The 21,950-nt window shown below is 41.2% G+C and overlaps 1 protein-coding gene across 1 annotated transcript; it reads left to right on the forward strand.

Moving 5' to 3' along the window:
* The first annotated feature begins 1,791 nt into the window (after positions 1-1,791).
* rfx6 (regulatory factor X, 6) lies at positions 1,792-7,404 on the forward strand. The gene is made up of 18 exons (XM_038968086.1): positions 1,792-1,976; positions 2,131-2,254; positions 2,372-2,433; positions 2,536-2,613; positions 2,786-2,813; positions 2,997-3,104; positions 3,303-3,380; positions 3,470-3,583; positions 3,677-3,726; positions 3,878-4,037; positions 4,209-4,350; positions 4,462-4,571; positions 4,642-4,759; positions 5,467-5,589; positions 5,805-5,999; positions 6,189-6,704; positions 6,865-7,071; positions 7,232-7,404. The coding sequence occupies exons 1-18, from the start codon at positions 1,792-1,794 to the stop codon at positions 7,402-7,404; spliced, it is 2,571 nt and encodes an 856-aa protein (XP_038824014.1).
* The last annotated feature ends 14,546 nt before the right edge of the window (positions 7,405-21,950 follow it).

Here is a 21,950-nt window from a genome sequence, read left to right on the forward strand (position 1 = left end):
CTTCTTCACTGCATTGCAGGCATTAGCAGGGAAAAGACCATGTTCATAATCATTCAACAATTTATTTGCATTTTCTGTCTAATAAAGGATGTAAAAAAAGAACGAAAGTAAAAATTTGTTATGTAAAAATTATTTCATACTCCACGTTTAGGGGGCCCACAAGGGGGTGCAAAATTGTTTTCACAGGGGCACTGCCCCCCCCCCCCCCTTTAAAGAAATGTATGGAAAATGATTTGAGAATTTGCCCAGCAAAAAAAATATTCGATAAAATAACACGGTATTTAATTAAATTTCAGGTTAGAAACAGATTTGTTGTGTTCAGATGCAACTTTAGATTAAAAAAAACGTATTGGCTTGACTACACTAGAGGGGGACATCCCGAGTAGCAATTGATACAAGGCCTATATCCTTGTTGCTGAAAAACTGTTTCATTTAGGTATTTCGCATAAACCCACAGGAAATAATTATGCGTAGACAAATACACTGCTTTATTGCATAAATTATTCAATTTCAAATTAAAATAGCAAACACTTATTTGTCTGCTAACGGCATAAGGTGCGAGGCAGTGCAGGCCTACAGCAGACCAAGGGTAGATGTTGGCTTTTTAGTTAATCATTGATAGACTGAATCAGCGCCCCGTCCTCTGCAAATATGATAAATGAATCCCTAGGCAATTACCAATGTGACGTCGTTCTTTAACCACAGCATTGACTCCAAAAAGGTAGTTATCAGAGTTTCATTGTAAGGTTTGGGGAGAGACTAGAGAACTGCGCTTTGTTTTTTTCTATTAGGCTACTGAAAATGGATGGCTAATTATGAGATGAGACGATGAAATTGGGGGAAAAGTATATATAAGTATATTTATTTAGAGGATTGTATTTGTGCGGATAGGATACTTGCCTCATGAAGACAATATGTGTACATGTTCTTACACATGCATTTAAATGTTCCATTTCAGTTATTTTGTATTTGTTTTGTTTTACTTTTTACCTCATAATATTTTCATTGAACATGCCTATGAAACGGAATACAAGCCCGATCCGGGATGGCCCATTTCTTCATGTTCATCCACCTTCAACCAAGAAATTCTGCGATGCCTCTGAGGAGTTTATGCACACCGCTTTATCTGACGAGAAATTACCCCGTGATTTCCATGGACATTCACTCTCAAAGTTTGACGAGGAAGATGATTCGGGAATTAAATCAGGTGATGAATAAAGTCGGATTAATAGGCCTACACATAATTGATTGCTGAGAGGCCCTCTTCCCCCAAGAGTCATCAAATTATAAACGCCATTAAAAATTGAGCGCTTGTTGATGTCAAGCAGTAGTTTGTGCTGTATTAAATTGTGGATCGTTTTTTGTTGAAATATGCCTGCACCAAAGTGTACTTTTTTCATTGTTTGTTGGGTAGGCTAAAAGAAAAGCATGTATTCCAAATCCCATGTTTTCTCCCTCTCTCTTACCATTTGTAGCCTAAACATTCTACTTAATCTGACCAGAACCTTTTAGTCATAGCAGACGGTTTTAGCCAGAGCGAATTATACAGTAGTGAGGGCATACATTTTTTCTTACCGTGTACCGGTCCCACTTGGGAATCGAGCCCACATCCCTGGCGTTGCAGGCACTATGCTCTTCAAACTAAGCCACATGGGACCCATTTTTCTCTATTGTGTTAATTTTCATGACTCTTGGAAATCCTGTCTAGGGAATACTTATTTATAATTGTATGGTTCATTTAGCCACCTACCTTGTCATGGCCCTGCACTAGTGAAAACTATTTTTCACTTCATGACTGTTTTCTCCCCCACAACACTGTCAGAAGCAGAGGACACTAATGAAACCCCGTCTTCTGAGGAGGACCAGGATTTTGTTGAGTATTCCAAAGATTTGGCTTTCAAACAGACTACCCCGAGGAAAAGCATCACTCAGATCATAAAGGACAAGAAGAAACAGACTCAGCTCACTCTTCAATGGTAGTGTTACAAAGTCACAACATTTTACAACTCTATAATATTTATTGTGTTGTAATGCATTTGTATAGTAACAATACTTCTTACAAATGTGAATGTTTATTTTCTTGTTGATGATTGATTATACATGTGATTTGTGTGACTGTTTGTTCCTGAGGCTGGAGGAAAACTATATTGTTTGTGAAGGGGTTTGTCTGCCACGTTGCATCCTGTACGCTCACTACCTAGACTTCTGTAGGAAGGAGAAACTGGATCCAGCCTGTGCTGCTACATTTGGCAAGGTGATATGAGTCTTGAGGATGCGGTGGAGTTTGTGGTGGATGTTATAGATAAATGCAACATATGGTGGTGGAAAATGTAAATTATGTTTTTTTGGTATTGTTCTCTGTGCACATTAGACAATTCGTCAGAAATTTCCACTTCTTACAACAAGAAGACTTGGGACCCGAGGTCATTCAAAGTAAGATCTAGCGGGGAATATTTGCTTTTCAAACAGAATTGTTATTGTAGTGATATGATATGCCTCAATATAACATGTATTGATGTTGTTGATATTTGACAGATATCATTATTACGGCATTGGCATCAAAGAGAGCAGTGCCTATTATCACTTGGTGTACTCAGGAAAAGGCTTGACGAGGTAAGATCATTCACAGAATTTGCTCTGGAGCATTGTCATAATACACATCAATCTGTAATGTTTGTTATAGAAAGTGATCAGCCAGGTCCTAGGCTACTTACTCAACTATGGAATTGAAATTGCAATGACATTCTGGAATTGAATCTCAGTGTGATTTATTATTTGATTATAGATTTTCAGGGAGCAAACTCAAGAATGAGGTAAGATTGTTATGAATGAACAGTCTCTAGCAAATATATAACGGACAAATAACAGTTTATTTTCATTTCCATATCTTCTTGTAAGATTTTAGTGACGTGAATCATGTTTTCTAATACATTCTATCTGTTACTAAGACTACGACGTCAAACATTCACACTGTTTGATGTTCCTCTATTTAACAGGGAGGATATACTCGGAAATACTCCCTCAGCTCCAAAACAGGAACTTTGCTTCCAGAATTCCCAAGTGTACAGCATCTAGTGCTTCAAGGTTCTGTCTCTAAAGAGAAGGTTTGTATTTTTTTCATCAATACTTCAACTTTCTGTGCCATTAAGATTGCTGATCACATACTGTATTCAATAGCAAGAAGACTGTAACCAATGTGAATTATCTTCACATTATGTTAGTGCGAAATGTATGCACTCGCTCTGGATAAGAGCATTTGCTAAATGACTCAAAATGTAAATGCAAAACATTATGTCCCATAGGTGGACACGCTCATCATGATGTACAAAACACATTGTCAGTGCATCCTGGACAATGCCATCAATGTCAACTTTGAAGAGGTATTCTATACAAAATCCAAACAAAAGATTTTGTAGCCTTTTCTGACGAATTTTCTCCTGACTCACTATTTATATTTACTATGTTTCAGATACAGAATTTTCTGCTGCATTTCTGGCAAGGAATGCCCGACCACCTTTTACCACTGCTGGATAACTCCGTAATCGTGGACATCTTCTGTGTGTGTGACTCTATACTATATAAGGTAAGTGTTTCTCCAGAATCATAGAGCAGCATCCTCATTAGTTGTTGTAGGATACCTACCTCAACTGGACAAGTTGTGCTATCCATTTTTCAGGTTCTGACAGATGTCCTGATCCCTGCTACGATGCAGGAGATGCCTGAAAGGTAGAGTATTTTTGTCTTTCAACATTTTTGTTTTGCTCACCTGGACACCAGATGTATTGTAATGTTTATGCTATATGGAATTACTAGTCATAAGATATGGCAGTCGGTCCAGGTCACGTACTGTTGTGTGTAAAGAGTATCTTGTTTGCAGTCTCCTGGCAGACATCCGTAACTTGGCCAAGCACTGGGAAGACTGGATGGTGTCTTCTCTGGAAAACCTCCCAGAATGCCTCTCAGAGAAGAAGCTCCCGATCGCACGCAGATTTGTGTCCTCTCTAAAGCGTCAGACCTCCTTCTTACACCTTGCCCAGGTAAAGCACTGATAACAGCACAGAAGAATATACATATTTTGTTCATGTTTAACTTTACAAATACATATTTAAAAGTATTTGAAGTATATCTATATATCATTCATTTTATTATGACTCTAAGAAATATAATTTGCATATGTCATTTTTGGTCATTTTCTGTTTTTACAACAGATCGCGAGACCCGCTCTTTTTGACCAGAATGTGGTGAACTCCATGGTGGTGGATGTAGATCAAGTGGATTTGAACAGCATAGGGTCACAAGCCCTTTTCACCATCTCAAGTGGTGACCAAGACTCTGACCTCTACTCTGAATGTGAGAGACTTGAATCATTTTCCCTCATCGAACATTTACATTGTACATGGAAAACACTGCCAGGTTCATTCCTGTAAACAATGTTAATTTGCTTTCTCCTCATGTTGCTAGATGACTCTATAACAGCGTTCCAAGAGCTGAAAGACCTACTGAAGAAGAATGCCACTGTGGAATCCTTTATTGAGTGGCTGGACACTGTTGTGGAGCAGAAGGTCATTAAGGTACGTTGTCCCCTTTTCCAATCTAAGATTGGGGTTGTCAGATTGGATGTTGACATCTATTTCTCTCCAGCCTGGGAAGCAGAACGGACGGTCTATAAAGAAGCGAGCTCAGGACTTCCTCCTCAAGTGGAGTTTCTTTGGAGCACGTGTTATGCACAACCTCACGTTGAACAACGCCACAAGTTTTGGTAAGAAATGACTACATCCCTCTATAACAGTTCCTCCTGATAGTGTGTATATCCATGGAACATCTAGAACATCTAGAACATGCAGGAAATGCTGTACACTAGCCTATTTATATGTCATTTCAGCTTTCAGTTAAATTCATTACTACTGCCATAGTCTAAATGATACCCGGTCGGGCACTACGACAGACACAAACACACTTATCATTTTGCTAGGTCGGCTGGCTCTGAACAGAATGCTACAATGAGCCATAAATTATAATGGCCTAGCCCCAGGTAAACAAAGCATTATCTCTCGGTCGCGTGCACTGTGTTTGGAGACAGACTTCCATGCACCTTCCTCACCTCCTGGCCATGACGGGTCTATCACCAAACAAAAGTCAAACAGACTGGAGAACAATCACATGACCCAACAGGTCAAACAGCAGGCCTGGTGAGATGAAAGCCCAGGTGAAGGCAGACCTCTGGGGCTGGTTGTGTCAAACCCTTCTCACCTGGTTATTGGTGCACAGAACAGCCTTTGGAGCGGTTTCACAGTTTGTAAGGTGAAGGTTGTTAGAGAATATTTGGATATTCTGTCATGATAGTGCACATCTGAGCTTCAGAAAAATGTGATAAGATAATAGGTTTGATTTCTGGTGGGAAAAACTAGGACAGTAAGAGGTTGTTATGCTAGTAGCAAACTAAGATGTGTTTTTTTTTCATCCCAGGTTCGTTCCACCTAATCCGCATGCTGCTGGATGAGTATATCCTTCTGGCTATTGAGACACAATTCAACAATGACAAAGAACAAGACCTCCAGAATATCCTAGATAAATACATGAGAAATGCAGGTACAAGCAAGCATGACTGTTTTTACTTTTGATCGAAAATATACAATTACATGTCATACATAGAGTATCTAATTATATTATGTAGAACTCTGATTGTTTTTTTTCATTAAGTTGTTATTGAAATTCATCTTAATACTATCAGTTTTTATGAAGCAGTATGGAGTAATTGTAGAGGATGTAGGATCACTGAGGTACATTGTTGTGATTATTTTCAGATGGCAGCAAGGCGGCATTCACTGCCTCCCCTAGCTCCTGTTTCCTGGCCAACCGTAACAAGCCCAGCGCGGTGTCCAGTGATCTGTCTGTGAAGAACGAGTCCCTCTCAGAACACACATACATGACCCTGTCAGCTAATCAGCAGGCAAACATGACCTACCAAGGCTCTGAAACAGATGGATTCTCTCTGTCAGGTGCAAATGCGTTTTTAGGGTGACATTTTCTCAGTCAGTTCCTGAATTGAATTTGCCCGATTGTATGTGAGCTTTATTGAAACTGTCATTGGTTTAACATAAATAAGTTTGTGTGACAATTGCTATTTTAATAATAAATGTTCCTATTGTATTGTCTAAAATCTTAGTCATTTTCCTCTATACTCCAAGGACAAATGGACTTTTCCCAGAACAGTGGCCCTCTGATGACCCCTCCCATCTCCCCAGCCATGGTGAACAGGGGCAGTGTCATCAACCAGGGCCCCATGGCCGTCATACCCCAGAGCGCCTGCACCACCATCCAGCCCCACATCTCCTGCCAAGCCTTCCCAGACACCATGTACCAGAGCCTACCTTCCAGTAGCCCCAGCTACTACCCAACCACTTCCAACTACCAGGCTGTGTTCAGGCCCCAGACACAGGCCCAGGCCCCTGCCTACCACACCCGCTCCGATAGCAGCCACTACCCGTCCTTCAGTGAGCAGCACCTGGCCAAAGACTACTTCAACAGCAGCTGTGCTGTGTCCCCCTACAGCTCCAGACCCACCTCCAATTACAGCACAGCCCCTGATCCTGGGATGGAGACTCAGGGGGTTCCGCTACTGGACTCTGGAGGATACAATTTTGTCATGAGTGGGTTAAACAGTAGTGGCTGTCAGGAGTCTGCCTACTCAACAGCAGGACACAGTGGTAAGGATTAATTATATTGAAATAGGCCATGAGTAGTCTGTTTTTCCTGGTTAGATCATGTGGTCACGTCACCTAGTCAAAAATAACTCAGGGCCCTAACAATAAGTTGTACCATAAATGTGTATTCTGCTCATAGAGGAACCTCTCTGTTTTTCAGGGTACTATGGAAACAGTGGCTACCTGGATAGCCAGAGGCTGGGTTCCATGATAGACCAGCATGTGTCAGTTATCAGCAGTGTGAGCAGTATCCGTTCCGTCCCAACGTACGCTGATGTACACGACCCCCTCAACATCCTGGATGACACAGGCAGAAAGCCGGCAGGCCCTTACTACCCTGAGTCTGACTCACTCGGCACACCTGGAGGTCAGTGATGGATTTAATTTATATTTAGTGCTCAAGGGACTTTACATTGTAATAGGGAACGCCATTGTTCCACTACCAATGGCCTGTGTGAAACGATGAGTGCTTTGTATAATTATTCTAGTAAATTTCCCATTCAAGATAATCTTGTTTTTGTCTCTAGCTCCTCCCCTCCCCTCCTCGATCTCCGCACCCTGCATGTATGGAGGTCCTGCCCAGTTCCACTCCCAGGATGCACCGCTTCCTCACCAGGGACCATCTGAGGTACGTGACATGGTGTCATCGCTGCCACCCATCAACACTGTGTTCATGGGGTCTAGTGGAGGAGGACCGTGAGCTGTGACTGAACCTCCAACCACCACCACTCCTCAAGGTCCTCCGTTCCCTCTCACACCGCTCCTCAAGGTCCTCCGTTCCCTCCCACACCACTCCTCAAGGTCCTCCATTCCCTCCCACACCACTCCTCAAGGTCCTCCGTTCCCTCCCACACCGCTCCTTAAGGTCCTCCGTTCCCTCTCACACCGCTCCTCAAGGTCCTCCGTTCCCTCCCACACCACTCCTCAAGGTCCTCCATTCCCTCCCACACCACTCCTCAAGGTCCTCCGTTCCCTCCCACACCGCTCCTTAAGGTCCTCCGTTCCCTCTCACACCGTTCCTCAAGGTCCTCCGTTCCCTCCCACACCACTCCTCAAGGTCCTCCGTTCCCTCCCACACCACTCCTCAAGGTCCTCCGTTCCCTCCCACACCACTCCTCAAGGTCCTCCGTTCCCTCCCACACCGCTCCTTAATGTCCTCCGTTCCCTCCCACACCGTTCCTCAAGGTCCTCCATTCCCTCCCACACCGTTCCTCAAGGTCCTCCGTTCCCTCCCACACCACTCCTCAAGGTCCTCCGTTCCCTCTCACACCGCTCCTCAAGGTCCTCCGTTCCCTCCCACACCGCTCCTCAAGGTCCTCCGTTCTCTCCCACACCACTCCTCAAGGTCCTCCGTTCCCTCCCACACCACTCCTCAAGGTTCTCCGTTCCCTCCCACACCACTCCTCAAGGTCCTCCGTTCCCTCCCACACCGCTCCTCAAGGTCCTCCGTTCCCTCCCACACCACTCCTCAAGGTCCTCCGTTCCCTCCCACACCACTCCTCAAGGTCCTCCGTTCCCTCCCACACCACTCCTCAAGGTCCTCCGTTCCCTCCCACACCGTTCCTCAAGGTCCTCCGTTCCCTCCCACACCACTCAGTCACTGTAAGCAATGACTCAGATCACAGACAGAAATATGCTTAAAGTATCTCTTATGTAGCCTATATATCTTGTGTCAATTTATGAAGCCCTCAGCTGTTCAGTCAATGTGCAGTCAAATGTTTTGATGAATTGAATTAATTAATAATTTGCAATTGAACCATTTTAATATAATTCAATCAGTTCATCTTCATGTGGTCGAAGCCGACTTTGTGTATTTTCTGAGTGAACATGTAAATAAATACCTGTTGAATAATACCAGGAATGTAAACATTTGAAATGTAAAATATATAGTCTCATGTAAGACAGGTTTGATTGATTATGACGAGTTTTAAAACAGCATGTTATTTATTTTAGTTGCCTTTATAGCCTGTTACAATGTAATATTAATGCTGGAAATGTATATACTCTCTATTTGAGTTAGGCCAGACATTGTTGAAACTAAACTGTAAGCAAAAAAAGATTTTGTATCTTAGGTTTTGATACATGTAAAATTAGGAGAAAATTAACTTATACTTACCTGTATATGACCGAATGAGAGGTAGGAGCTTAGAAATTACTGTTGTTTGCAATACAGATGAACATTTATTAAATAATGCTGTAAGGCTTCATTCATTCATTCATTCATTCATTCATGAGAGAGAGAGAGAGAGAGAGAGAGAGAGAGAGAGAGAGAGAGAGAGAGAGAGAGAGAGAGAGAGAGAGAGAGAGAGAGAGAGAGAGAGAGAGAGAGAGAGAGAGAGAGAGAGAGAGAGAGAGAGAGAGAGAGAGAGAGAGAGAGAGAGAGAGAGAGAGAGAGAGACTTTGTTAGTTTGCTTTCATGTGCTTCTTCAGCCATTTGTCTGGTTGTCAGTACATCCAAAATAACAATCTCTAACCTCTCAATTGAAAGCCCCAGTGTCAAAACTCTGAATACACATCCCTTTAATGCGTAAACTGGACCTACACCAGGTGAGGAAAGAAAGATTACTGTCCGGAATGACAATGGAAGAAGCAGTGGATCAAACTTGAGCTTTGTCTGTTATTATTTGATTTCTTCGTTGTACAATAGAGGGAGATATGGTCAGATAAAGGTGTTTACCAGAAACTAGAACCAATAGAGGTGTTTGACCCACAGCAGGATCAAGCTGTTTATACATTGTGACTCTTTAGAGAAACTTCCGGGGAGTTGTCTAAATGGAGCTTTGTTAGCCTTTGAGCAGATGGAAGCCAATAAAACCATAATCAGTAACATTAGATTGACCAGGGCATTTGTGTGCCGAAATGATATCATTTCGAAGCGATACACTATTTAAATGTATTGGGTTGATACGTACGTGCACAGGCTATGTATTAAAGTAGACGATTCAGCATTTGTCTCCACAACATGAATAAACAAAGCAAAATGAATGATATTCCCCATCAGTGTTATCCTTTATCTACTCAAGGGGAAAATCCATTTCAGCCCATGGACGGGAACAGATGGCTTGAAATCTAATGATGACCAAATCCTGACGTTAAAATAGTTTAATTACAAAGTCAATAATGCCTCCAACAATTGCGGGACCTTTAGTGTAAAAACAACAGAAGGCTGAACGCAAACGTTGGGACAATGTTTAACCAGAACTTTGCATTTGGTGGTGAGTCTCCATATGTAGCCCAGGCGGGCCAAAGATCAAGAGATCCAGTGATGTGTAAGACTGATGGTTTTACTGTTGTACGTCAGAGAATCAAACCACAACACTGCTTTAACCTCACAGATCTCTCAGGCCCACTAAAATCCCCCCATAGACACCTCAGATATCATTTCATATGCAAAAATATATCCTTCATTTTATACCTTGAAGGGTTTTTGTTATTTGTATAGTCATACTGTGAAATTACATTTCTGTTTAGCTGACTTTAGCAAGACATTTCGTATTTTATCATGGTAAAACTAAACCAAGTGTATTTCTACAGGATATTCATTTAAAAAGGGGTCTGACTAGGACATATTTTAAACATAATCTCCATCCTTGTCCAGTTCACCTGTATATCCACTTAAGCCTTCAATGCAGTAGAGTGGTTATTGTGTACTTTTTACTCATACCTCAAACACACAAGTTCAGTAAAGTGAGGGTTGGAGACCACGCTATCAGCAATACAGGATCAACAATGGCCATATAGAAAGCTCTCTACAGGCTAGAATCTGCCTTTTTTATCACAATATACACTGTACAGGTTGCATTAATATGTCCTAGCCACTCGAGATGTCAGTGTTGGGAAGAACAGTGAGCGGACACTTTTAGCAACACTGTAATGTAGGAGCTCTGTCAGAGGTTAGAGTAGAGCCCACTATGAGCCTCTGACATCTTGTCTTTGTGTTGTGTCTTAATGAGTGTGTCTATAATGAGTGCATTGCACACAACTGCCTGCTGGAGCCTCTGGTAGGACAATATTCTGGTGTCCTGTACTGTCAATGATTAAGCTTTTATTGAATGGGATCATTCACAAATCTCCATTTGCAGCTAAATATCAAACTGCTACTTCTTTTTTTTGTATTAGTAAAAACAAAATGATCTTTTATCTGACAAGATCTCTGCCACTCTGTCTTATTCAGCTGGAAAATGATGATGTGGTTGGTGTTTGTCTTGAATGATGAATCTCCTTTAGTTAAGTGTAGGTCTGAAAGTGTCCATATGATGGCAGTATAGTGTACAAAAAACATTTATCACATCCATTTCTGTTTTGGTTGGCCCCATGGTAAATCTGTTATTACTAAACTGTGTGCTGTATTTGGATAAACAGAGGTCAAATAAACATGCCAACCAATAGCTTTGTTAACATGTTACTAAATAATAGGTGGAACACTCTGATGTATTTTTGGGACTTAACGTACAGCAAACAATTTACCTCTGTTGAACTGTTGAATATGATCACTTTTCAGATAGGAAACATATTTTATTTTTGACATGTGAAAATATTGATTTCCTCCAATATCTTATCAATATTGTTACTATCACTATAAATCATAAAGCAAATAAATAAAACACACATTCTAAAAATCCAAAAGAGTTATGTTCTATTTTGATGTCACAGATTATATAATTACGCTGAATACTAAAGAAAGACACCATCAGTGATATTGATCCTCAGGGAGAGAAACTGGACTTCAAAGTCGTCAGTTAAAAATCTGACCAGTGTAGAGATAAGCCTGGGATTTGATGTCTAAACCTGCCGTCACACCCTTCTTAGAGCCTTCCTCCCAAAGTCCCGGCCTGCTGTTAGTTTAAGTCGTTATGGAAAGCAACTCTGTCTCCTCTCCTACTCTATTAGCCATACACTGGTCTTCCAGGTCCCTGTTGGAATTTAACCTCTGGAAACGACTGGGATCTAAGATTACAGAGCAATAACCTTAGAAAGATCAAGCTGCAGCTTGAAATTGATTGATAGAGTGACAGAAAGGGGAAAAGCTATTGTTTGTTTCACCCTAACCCCTTATGGCATTAGTACCTTTTGAGGAAACATTGGTTAATGCATGGTTTAGTGGTATATATTGTCATGAGTAAGCTCCTATTCTGCCGTTTGTGTAGACTGTATTTACCTGTCCATTTTCCTACCCAGGCATTTTTAACAAGTTCATGTGTTTATGAAGAGGAATCCCTTTGATTGGAAAGTGCATCATAGTGAATGTGAATGAATACTAGCTGCATTTTCTCTGTTCACTGTTGCCCACAGTCCTCCTGTGAGAGGTTGTCGATCAGTTTATGGGTTTTGACTAACGCGAGGTCCAAGAATTCCACAACTGTGTGCGTCTTAACCCGGAGCGAGCAGCAGGTCAGTGTGGCTGTATTTGAAGAGCAGCATCAGACGTGGTAGGCATTTCTCTCATTGGTGATAAATATCTGGTGGAATCTCACCGCATATTCTGGCACAGAAACTCTGAATCATTGCAGATCATCACCGAAGAAATAGTGAGAGGCAAAACTTCCAACAACAAGAGAACAAACATTGAAGGCCTTTGAAATCCGTGACCGTCGACTAAGTGCGTGCCAATTTGGCTCAATAGTGACATGATTAAAAAGGATGATTGTTTTTTTCTGAAACTGATTGATAGATGAAGTGCATGATGAAGTTTGGCAACCACAGACATACATGATTTGTCTATACAGTACAGTGTTTATACAGGCAGCTATGTGACTGGCAAAATGCCTAACCACAACATATTAAATGACTGTATATGTGAGAGACGGAGAGCTCCTTTTCTATAACTAACCCATACAATCTTAAAGGAAGCACAATCCCTCTCTGTCACTGACACACACACACACACACACACACACACACACACACACACACACACACACACACACACACACACACACACACACACACACACACACACACACACACACACACACACACAATTTGATTGCCTATATTCAGTCAGTCACATGAAAGGAAAGACCATTCAATTCACCACAGACTCCTACCCCTCATCGAAAATACAACATGAAAGGAAAGACCATTCAATTCACCACAGACTCCTACCCCTCATCGAAAATACAACGTGAAAGGAAAGACCAGTCAATTCACCACAGACTCCTACCCCTCATCGAAAATACAACATGAAAGGAAAGACCATTCAATTCACCACAGACTCCTACCCCTCATTAAAAATACAATGTGAAAGACAGTGGAGTGTCATTGCTATTGTTAGCCTCTCACATTGCCTCTGTCTTGTAATATAATTACTTGTTATGTTTTCCTTGCTAAGTGCAATAGACTTTAATTAACTAAGCTATGACAGTCCATTATGATGCTGTGGAATAGGTCCTGATTGTAGTTGCTATGTGTGGGAATGCAAACCAGTGAAGAGGATAATATCTGGCAAAATACACATTGGGACTTCATAATAACTGTAGGTTTCCATATACTCCTTGCATATTCTTTTGCATATTCTTTTTTTGTCATGATGTAGGCTAGCCTTGCCATTTGTTGTATTTTTTTCTACAGATGTATGGTCTTAATTTGATCACTCTTTTGTTGCTCAGAATTTTCCTGCAAAGCAGGAAATGCAAACCTGTAGTGTATTTGAGTTTTAAAAGATTTCTAAAGTTTGTAATTTCCACTTGGAAATTTCAGGCTTGATTTGCCTTAACGAAAAATTATAATCCACGTAAAAATTCACATTTCCTGTTGCTGCAGGATTATTTTCCTGCTGTAGCAAACTAGCTCAAATTAAGATCCTACAGCTGTATGCTCATCTCTCCTTAACAGTTATCCTCCAAGCATGTCTTTACACCTTTCTGTCACCCAGACATAATTCAAATGTTAATCATCGTTGAATTATTAAACTGTAAAATGCTGAGAGTAAACTGGTGTTTCTATTTACATTTAAATGTGATCTTGATGTTGTAAACACAGGTTAACTGCAGAGGCACTAATTAAACATGACTCATTTTCTTACCAACTCTAATGAACGTCTTCGACATTGTCAAGAACTAGAGGTGTATACCCTATAATGTGAATGGTTCCTATCATGTGAATGGTTTCCACTTTGTGCCATCTTTGATTGAATAGTGGCTTTATTCACTCATTCTCTTGTATATTTCAAAGCAGAGGGTGCTTGAATGCCATCTGGGGAAAACAAGTCTCAGTTTGAACTGAATAGCAGAGGGGTTTGTCAGTCAAAGGCAGGGGCAAAATGTACTGTATGCACACGCTTACATTGAAGCATTTTACATTGTACGCATACATGTAGCAGAACTTCAAGGTAAATTGTCTATTAGAAACTCAAACACAGTTTTGGTTCTTTAAAACCTTCCTCTTTAGTTCTTTGCCTTACCTACACTTGTAGAAAATAAAGGTGCTATCTAGAACCTAAAATGGGGTACTTCGGCTGTCTCCATAGGAGAACCCTTTGAATAACTATTTTTGGTTCCAGGTAGAACCCTTTTCGGTTCCATGTAGAACCCTTTTCGGTTCCATGTAGAACCCTTTCCACAGAGGGGTTCTACATGGAACCAAAAAGGGTTCTCCTATGGGGACACCTGAAGAATGCTTTTGGAACCTTTTTTTCTAAAAGTGTAGTAATATGGTTTGAATTACTCTATTGAACTATTGTATTGTATCATATTGTACAACCGATCCAATTTGCAGACCAAATAAATGCAATGTTACAGGAATACAATAATGTTTGTAACCAACATTTGTTACATTTTAGGATAGGTCTGAAGTTGTGCCATATGTTTTGCATTGGCTGCTGCAAGTGGTACTGGATCTGGTGTGTGTGTGTTGGAGAGCTTAATCGGTAAATGATCACTAGCTTGTTGGGGATTAGGAAAGTATCAGCTCATACAATATCACTAGACTCATAATGAAGAAAAAGGCACACTGCTCTCTTACTCTTCTGTTGCATGTTAAGTAAGGGACAGTCAACAAGAGGCTATGCGTTCTATGGAAATTAATGAACGACGGATGGATGGTGTTGGAGTGGAACTAACCTTCCATGGAGTTGCCTTATTTTCCAGAGAACGCATAGAGCCACGAGTTGATTATCCCTTTTATACCATGGCTATAATTTAACGTATTTGCTGCTAGAAAAGTGTTCAACATCCACTGAAGTTGCTAGCAAGTTTACTAGATAACGACAGTAGTTGCATTGGTAACCAAGCAAACAGACTTGCTAGTTTAGCTTACCAAGCCATCAGTCCTAGCTTGCTATTATGAAAATCATATTCAACAATACCAATGTTTTCAATTCAACTTTTGGTTTCAAAAGCACCTCAAACATAGAACACGTAAGAATGAACTATAGCCTTTGAATTATACCGTGCTGATATACCATGTGTCATTTGAGTTATAATGCTTGATAAACTGGTCTTTGGAGGATATTGGCATGGGTGTTGTTAATATATCCTCCAAACACCGGCTTCGAGTGCATTATCACTTTTATACAACGGGTTACCAACATATTCAAATAATGATTGTCATATTTTCATATTTTTTTATTAATTTATTCATCCTAATTCATCCTTCCACAAGATATGGTCCTGACACAAATCTAGGGTTGCTACCCAAACCAGCTGGTCGTTCGTTCAGTCTTTTTGTTCTGTATCTATGGACGTGACCCAGTCGTTAGTTGGAAATGTTCCATTTCCATACTCGATGCCAATGTTCTTATCCCTTGCTTGCTGTAAGGTCACGTCAAACGTCAAAAATAATAACAATAGTAGCTGCATTTTTTTGTTTAAGCTGTTTTCTAGTGACATTTATTTGGAGACATCCATAACAATGAGCTAATGAGGCACGATTTCGCCTGGCATAGAAAATGTACTCTCACTCCTGGACACTGTTCTTCAGAGGAGCTAGCCAACAACGCAGCTAATACAATTACTTCAAACTGAAGCTGGAAAGACAGCAAACTAGCTGCACTTCGTTTCGTTTGACCTTTTTACAATGTACATATCTTTGTATATATCCATAAAAATGATGCCAACTGATTCATGATTTCGACTGGCTGAGAAATGCTGCCTGCCTGTATGTCTCATCCCGACTCCCGACTCCTACATGTTCATTACTATGGGACAGCTGGAGACAGTGTTGCAAATGTCGACGAGATAGACAGCAAGGTTTATACAAATCGGCGCTGTTGAAAACTAAATGTCAGTCTAAAATACATTTGAGATAATGTCTAGATGCTTTTTATAGTGGACATCAAGTTTATAATTTGCCTGGATTGGCTAATGAGACAGTGGATTGCGCAGTCAGATGGAGCAGAGTAAATAGGCATTTAAAAGTAGATTAATTGGTAACTTGTGGAATAAATCAGCATTCAGGATTAGACTCACCCGTTGTATAAAAGGAAATAATGCACGCTCCAGAATGCCATTCAAGCCAATCAGAAACGAGTATTCAACAATGCCATGGTATAAGCAAACATCACTGCGCTTCAATTAATCTACCGGCTGAGCTTGTACCATGTTCAGGGAATCTGTTGTAAGACAGCATTGCTAAGTACCTTTTACCACTTCAGCATAAAATGTGTTATATTACTATGGCTACAAGCTTTTAAAAGTTGTTTTGTTTTCTAAATTCAGAATAACATGTGAAATACAAAAATATGTGCACTTAATACATGGGCCATAGGTTACAAGTGGCTTTATTACATATTGTACATTACACAGATTCATCAGATGCAAAACCCTATGGGTCAAGGGAAGAGTTTCTGAAGTAAAAAAACTCACTGTGCAAAATATTGAGACTTAACTAAAGAGAGAGTGCTCTAAATGTGTTGATCAAGTGGATGTCAAACCAGGGTTGGGTGGATCAAAATGGTTTATTCCAGCTGGCAAAGATGGCTTAAAAACCTTTTCCTCACTGTGTTCTGTACTGTACATCACAGCCTTGAGTTTTCCACTTATTCCCCTCCTCCCCCTCCTCTCTTCTCTCACTCCTTTCTTTCACTTTAACAAGGATGGAGTAAATCAAGAAAGTATTTTTCTCGCATTGTGAACGGCCGACGTTACACACATGCCAATTTTGATATGCACCTAATAAAGGATGCTTTTGATAATTGTACTATGCACTTTCTGTGTGAAAGTGTTCTCCATTGATGCACTGAATTTCCTTGACTTTCTGAGGATACCTACAACATCTACATTTCATGCATTTCCTCTGTTGTTTTTGTAGTTGGCCCACTAGGATGGTACTTACATTTGACAGATTGTGGCTTTTAAGGCATTACTGGGGTGATTAGAAAGGAAATATGAGTTTTAATGAGTGTATGTACACTCTGTCTTATGTGATGGCCTATGTGTTTATTTCCCTGGGTGTGATTGTTGTGTCTGTGTGTATTTGTCTATTATCAGTATGAGGTGATAGCGGCCTATTCTACATTTAATTAGACTGTAAGCGGACTCGTCTATTGAGGGAAACTTGTTGAATAAAAGCTATTCAGATCACAGTTTTTTTTTACAGTTTTCTTTCCTGATACATTTCAGCCTTTGAAAGACATTTCAGGGACAAATTATATTTCTATTATAGCAACATTCTTGTCAGCAGTTTAGTATTTTTATTCCCATCGTGAAACAGTAATGTAGATCGTTTTACTATAAATCTGCTACCGTTCCTATTCTATAAATTATTACAAACCATTCAATAAATCCACTTGATATTAGAAAATAATTCTGATGTATCCCTTCAGACCTGTGTTTTATATTCAGTGTCTGCCTGTAGCCTATTTGTCTATGTCTGTCCGAGACGTCATTGAAGTCCAATGAATCATTTGCTTCCTTTATGCTCCTCTTCTCTCACACAGGCTTAGAGCATGACTGATCCATTTCAATGTGATGCTTTTGTGAGGACACCCCCAGTCTCTATGGCAGCCCAGATGAGGTTCAGTAGCTTTAGGACATGTGATGTCTGGAGAAATGGCCAGGTGTGGACTGGCTTTGTTGAGGAGATGAGGGAGGAGACCTGTTGTACTCAGTGGGATAATGTATTCAGACGTCTTCCCCACCACAACAGACACTCAATGTAATGCTAACATTAATGTTCAATGAAAGCTCATATGAATCTGTATGATAAAATAGGAGAACACAATTTGTCTAGCTTTATTTTTAGCTGAAAATACAGTACATTTACCAGACGCTCTTATCCAGAGCGATTAGGGTTAATGAACAGATTTTTCACCTAGTCGGCTTGGGGATTTGAACCAGCGACTTTTCAGTTACTTCGTTCATCATTCTAACCACTAGGCTACATGCTGCCAGATGGGTAAACGATACATTGATAATATAATAAAATAACAGTTTCTTCATTATTTCAAGTTTTTTTTCCAAAGCCACTTAATGTATCTGAAATTCATTTCAACCAGCTGAACAAATGGTAACGAGACTAAAAGTCTGGCCCATTCTCTGTGCACTCATTCGCTAGACAATACAATTTGTTGTTATTTGTCCTTGAGCAAACAATACACATTTATATACAACATCCGCATAGAAGAAGGACCCTGCACTTCTCTTACAGAAAAACAGCCCCTTTGAGTTCAAATAAATACATGTAGAAAAATACCTGCTTTCTACCAACAAACTCCTTTATGCAGCCTCTTCAAATAGGTAAATCAGTTCAATGACACTCAGGGCCAGCCAGGAGGCTAGGGGTGAGTCATGTGCAGCACATTAACTCTCTCATCAGTTTTACCCTAAAAAATATTACGGTGCTCCTACATCTGTTGAGAAAATACTGTAATTCACAGAACATAAAAATGCCATTATACAGTGCATGTGATTCATGCTATGTTGAATGTGTTTGTATGCTGAATTTATTCTTTATCATTTTCTTTATTAGTGTACTGAATTGAATTGCATTTACTGTATTTATTTTATATAGACAATGTATTTCATTTATCTCGTCTTCAACACAAAGCAACCAATGCACCAAACAAAACAAAAAATACAAATACAAAACACTAAAACATAGGGATATTTTTACTGATAAATGATATGCTTTTTCATGGCCATGATTGTTTTATGTACCATTAAGAAAACACAATCGTTCCAATATCTTTTTAGAGTATATTATTTTTGTCCAGCCTCTTTGCTAACATCATTTGACTTGATGTTGTTTTTATCAACATACTCATCCCTTCCAGGAACATTGGCTCATTTGAGCTTTTCCAGCCTTAACACTGACACAATACCTAAATATTATGTTTGAAATTCTGTCTGGTTAATCCCTCTTATTTCATACTTGTCACTCAACAAACACAGTCTTGGGGACCTAGGTACCTGGAATCCAAGGCCATCTCCCATGCACTGTAAGGCCTTGTCCCATAGGGACATGTATTGGAGTTAGATAAACTTGATTTTTTTAGGGCGGAAACATATACAGGATGCTACTCTCCACACCATAACCTTCACCCCAGATCAAAACTCCAAACCTACAACCTGATTTTGGGCAACATTACCTGGAAGGAATCCTACTACCAAGGATTCATTTTCCAAGCTATACAGCGGGTGCTCTGGGAAACAAACAGAGACCTGAGAACACCATCCAACCTGGAACTGAGTTAGTAATGTTTGGTCTGATGCTATTTTGAAAGCCAAGAAGAAAAAAATAAAATAAAGTACATTACAATGATATATTTTAATTTAAGTTAAGGCTGCCAAGCTAGCTAGGACAGAACAGATACAACTTCAATTAGCACTGAGGTGTGAAGTGAGAAGTGTCAAAGCCTTTGAGCTCTACAATGGCAGGAGTCTCTCACAGCCTACCTCTCCCAAATCCAGAGACCTCCAAATAAAAGCTTCTCCCAAGTGGGTGTGACACCTACTCCCGTTGCCTGCTGCTTGGATTCCTCCTGGCGATCTGTTCACTGTCTGCCCTGGCCTGTCTCCCCCTGTCTGGTACAGGTACACCCGGCACACTCCCCCCTCTCTGTTCACTGTCTGCCCTGGCCTGTCTCCCCCTGTCTGGTACAGGTACACCCGGCACACTCCCCCCTCTCTGTTCACTGTCTGCCCTGGCCTGTCTCCCCCTGTCTGGTACAGGTACACCCGGCACACTCCCCCCTCTCTGTTCACTGTCTGCCCTGGCCTGTCTCCCCCTGTCTGGTACAGGTACACCCGGCACACTCCCCCCTCTCTGTTCACTGTCTGCCCTGGCCTGTCTCCCCCTGTCTGGTACAGGTACACCCGGCACACTCCCCCCTCTCTGTTCACTGTCTGCCCTGGCCTGTCTCCCCCTGTCTGGTACAGGTACACCCGGCACACTCCCCCCTCTCTGTTCACTGTCTGCCCTGGCCTGTCTCCCCCTGTCTGGTACAGGTACACCCGGCACACTCCCCCCTCTCTGTTCACTGTCTGCCCTGGCCTGTCTCCCCCTGTCTGGTACAGGTACACCCGGCACACTCCCCCCTCGCTCCGAGCTTTCGCTCGCCTCCAGTACACACAAACTGTTGGAGCGAGTGACTCTGAACTTACAATGGCTAGCCCCAAGTTGTTATATTTTTTTCTTGTGCTTTATGCTATTTGCCTCATGACTCCTGCATGCTTTGTTGACTATGAACTTGCTTGTTAACCCAACTGTGGGACAGACTATGTTTGTTGGCCTCCCATCCTATTCTAACCACCTCTCCGGCTTTGTATTCATGTTACCTGATGACATTGCTGTACAATATGATCGTGTTGCCATCTAATGCACATTCAAATGTCATAAATCAACACTGCAGAGCTCTCTCTGTCCTCTGCCTGATTGTATTACTGCTGATGATATCTGGAAATGTGCATGTACACCCTGGCCCATCTACTGTTGCTAGCTCCAATTCTGACTTGTGCTCTGATATCTGCTTCTCTGATTTCTGCTCTAGTAAAAACCTGGGTTTTCTGCACCTTAACACTAGAAGCTTATTACCTAAAATGGATAAATTGAAAGTGTGGGTTCACAACTAACCTTTCTGGTTATAACCTTTATCGGCAAGACAGATCTTACAAAGGTGGTGTCAATCTTTACCAAGTATCACCTCCAGTACTCGGTTGTCTCCACCAAGTCACTTTCAAATAGCTCTTTGTTGACTGTTGCTGGGTGTTATCGTCCTTCATTAGCACCAGCCTGTACCTACCTGCCCTAAGCTCTCTCCTGGCCCCTTGCACTAAGTCTGAATTTGTCCTGCTAGGTGACCTAGACGGGACATGCTTAAACCACCTGACCAAGTACTAAAGCAATGGGACTCCCTAAATCTTTCTCAGATTATTACTACTCCCACAAGGTATGACTCCAAACACCCAGAAAAGGCTACTGTCCTAGATGTTATCTTCACAAATAATCCTGATAGGTATCAGTCTGGTATTTTCTGTAATGACCTTAATAATCAATGTTTTACAGCCTGTGTTCGTATTGGCTGCTCAGTGAAACGACCTGTCCTGATTTGTCATAGACGCTTGCTAAAAAACTTTAATGAGCAAGCCATCCTTCATGACCTGGCATCTGTAAATTACTATTGAATCAGCTTGATCCCCCTCTGTCGAAGACGCTTGGACCTTCTTTTTAAAATATTTTCAGTGGTATTGTTAACAAACATAAAGAAAATGAGAATTAAATACAGGTTCAGCCCCTGGTTCGACCGTGATCTTGCAGAGTTACTCCACCTCAAGAATTCCATTTGGCGAAAGGCTCGGCACACGCATACTCAGGCTGACTGGCTCTCATTCAGATGAGAAATAAGTGCACTCATGCTATCCGGAAGGCCAAAGTTAGTTACTATAAGGAACAGTTCTCTCTCTGTGGGTCTAACCCCAAGAAGTTCTGGAAAACAGTTAAAGACCTGGAGAATAAACCCTCCTCCTCGCAGCTGCCCATGTCCCTTAATGTTGGTGATGTGGTTGTTACTGACAAGGAGCACATGGCTGAGCTCTTTAATCACCACTTCATTAAGTCAGGATACCTATTTGACTCAGCCATGCCTCCTTGCCAGTCCAACATTTCCTCATCTCCCACCCCTTCTAATGCGACTAGCACTGATGCTCCTCCCTGTTTTTCCCCTGCCCCACTTCAAATTTTCACAGAGTCTGACAAGCTAAAGGAGCTCCTTAAACTTGACACCTAAAAAACATCTGTGTCAGATGGTTTAGACCCTTTCTTCTTTAAGGTTGCTGCCCCTATCATCGCCAAGCCTATCTCTGACCTTTT

Source organism: Salvelinus namaycush, chromosome 29 (genome assembly GCF_016432855.1).
Source record: "Salvelinus namaycush isolate Seneca chromosome 29, SaNama_1.0, whole genome shotgun sequence".
In the NCBI taxonomy this organism is placed as follows: domain Eukaryota; kingdom Metazoa; phylum Chordata; class Actinopteri; order Salmoniformes; family Salmonidae; genus Salvelinus; species Salvelinus namaycush.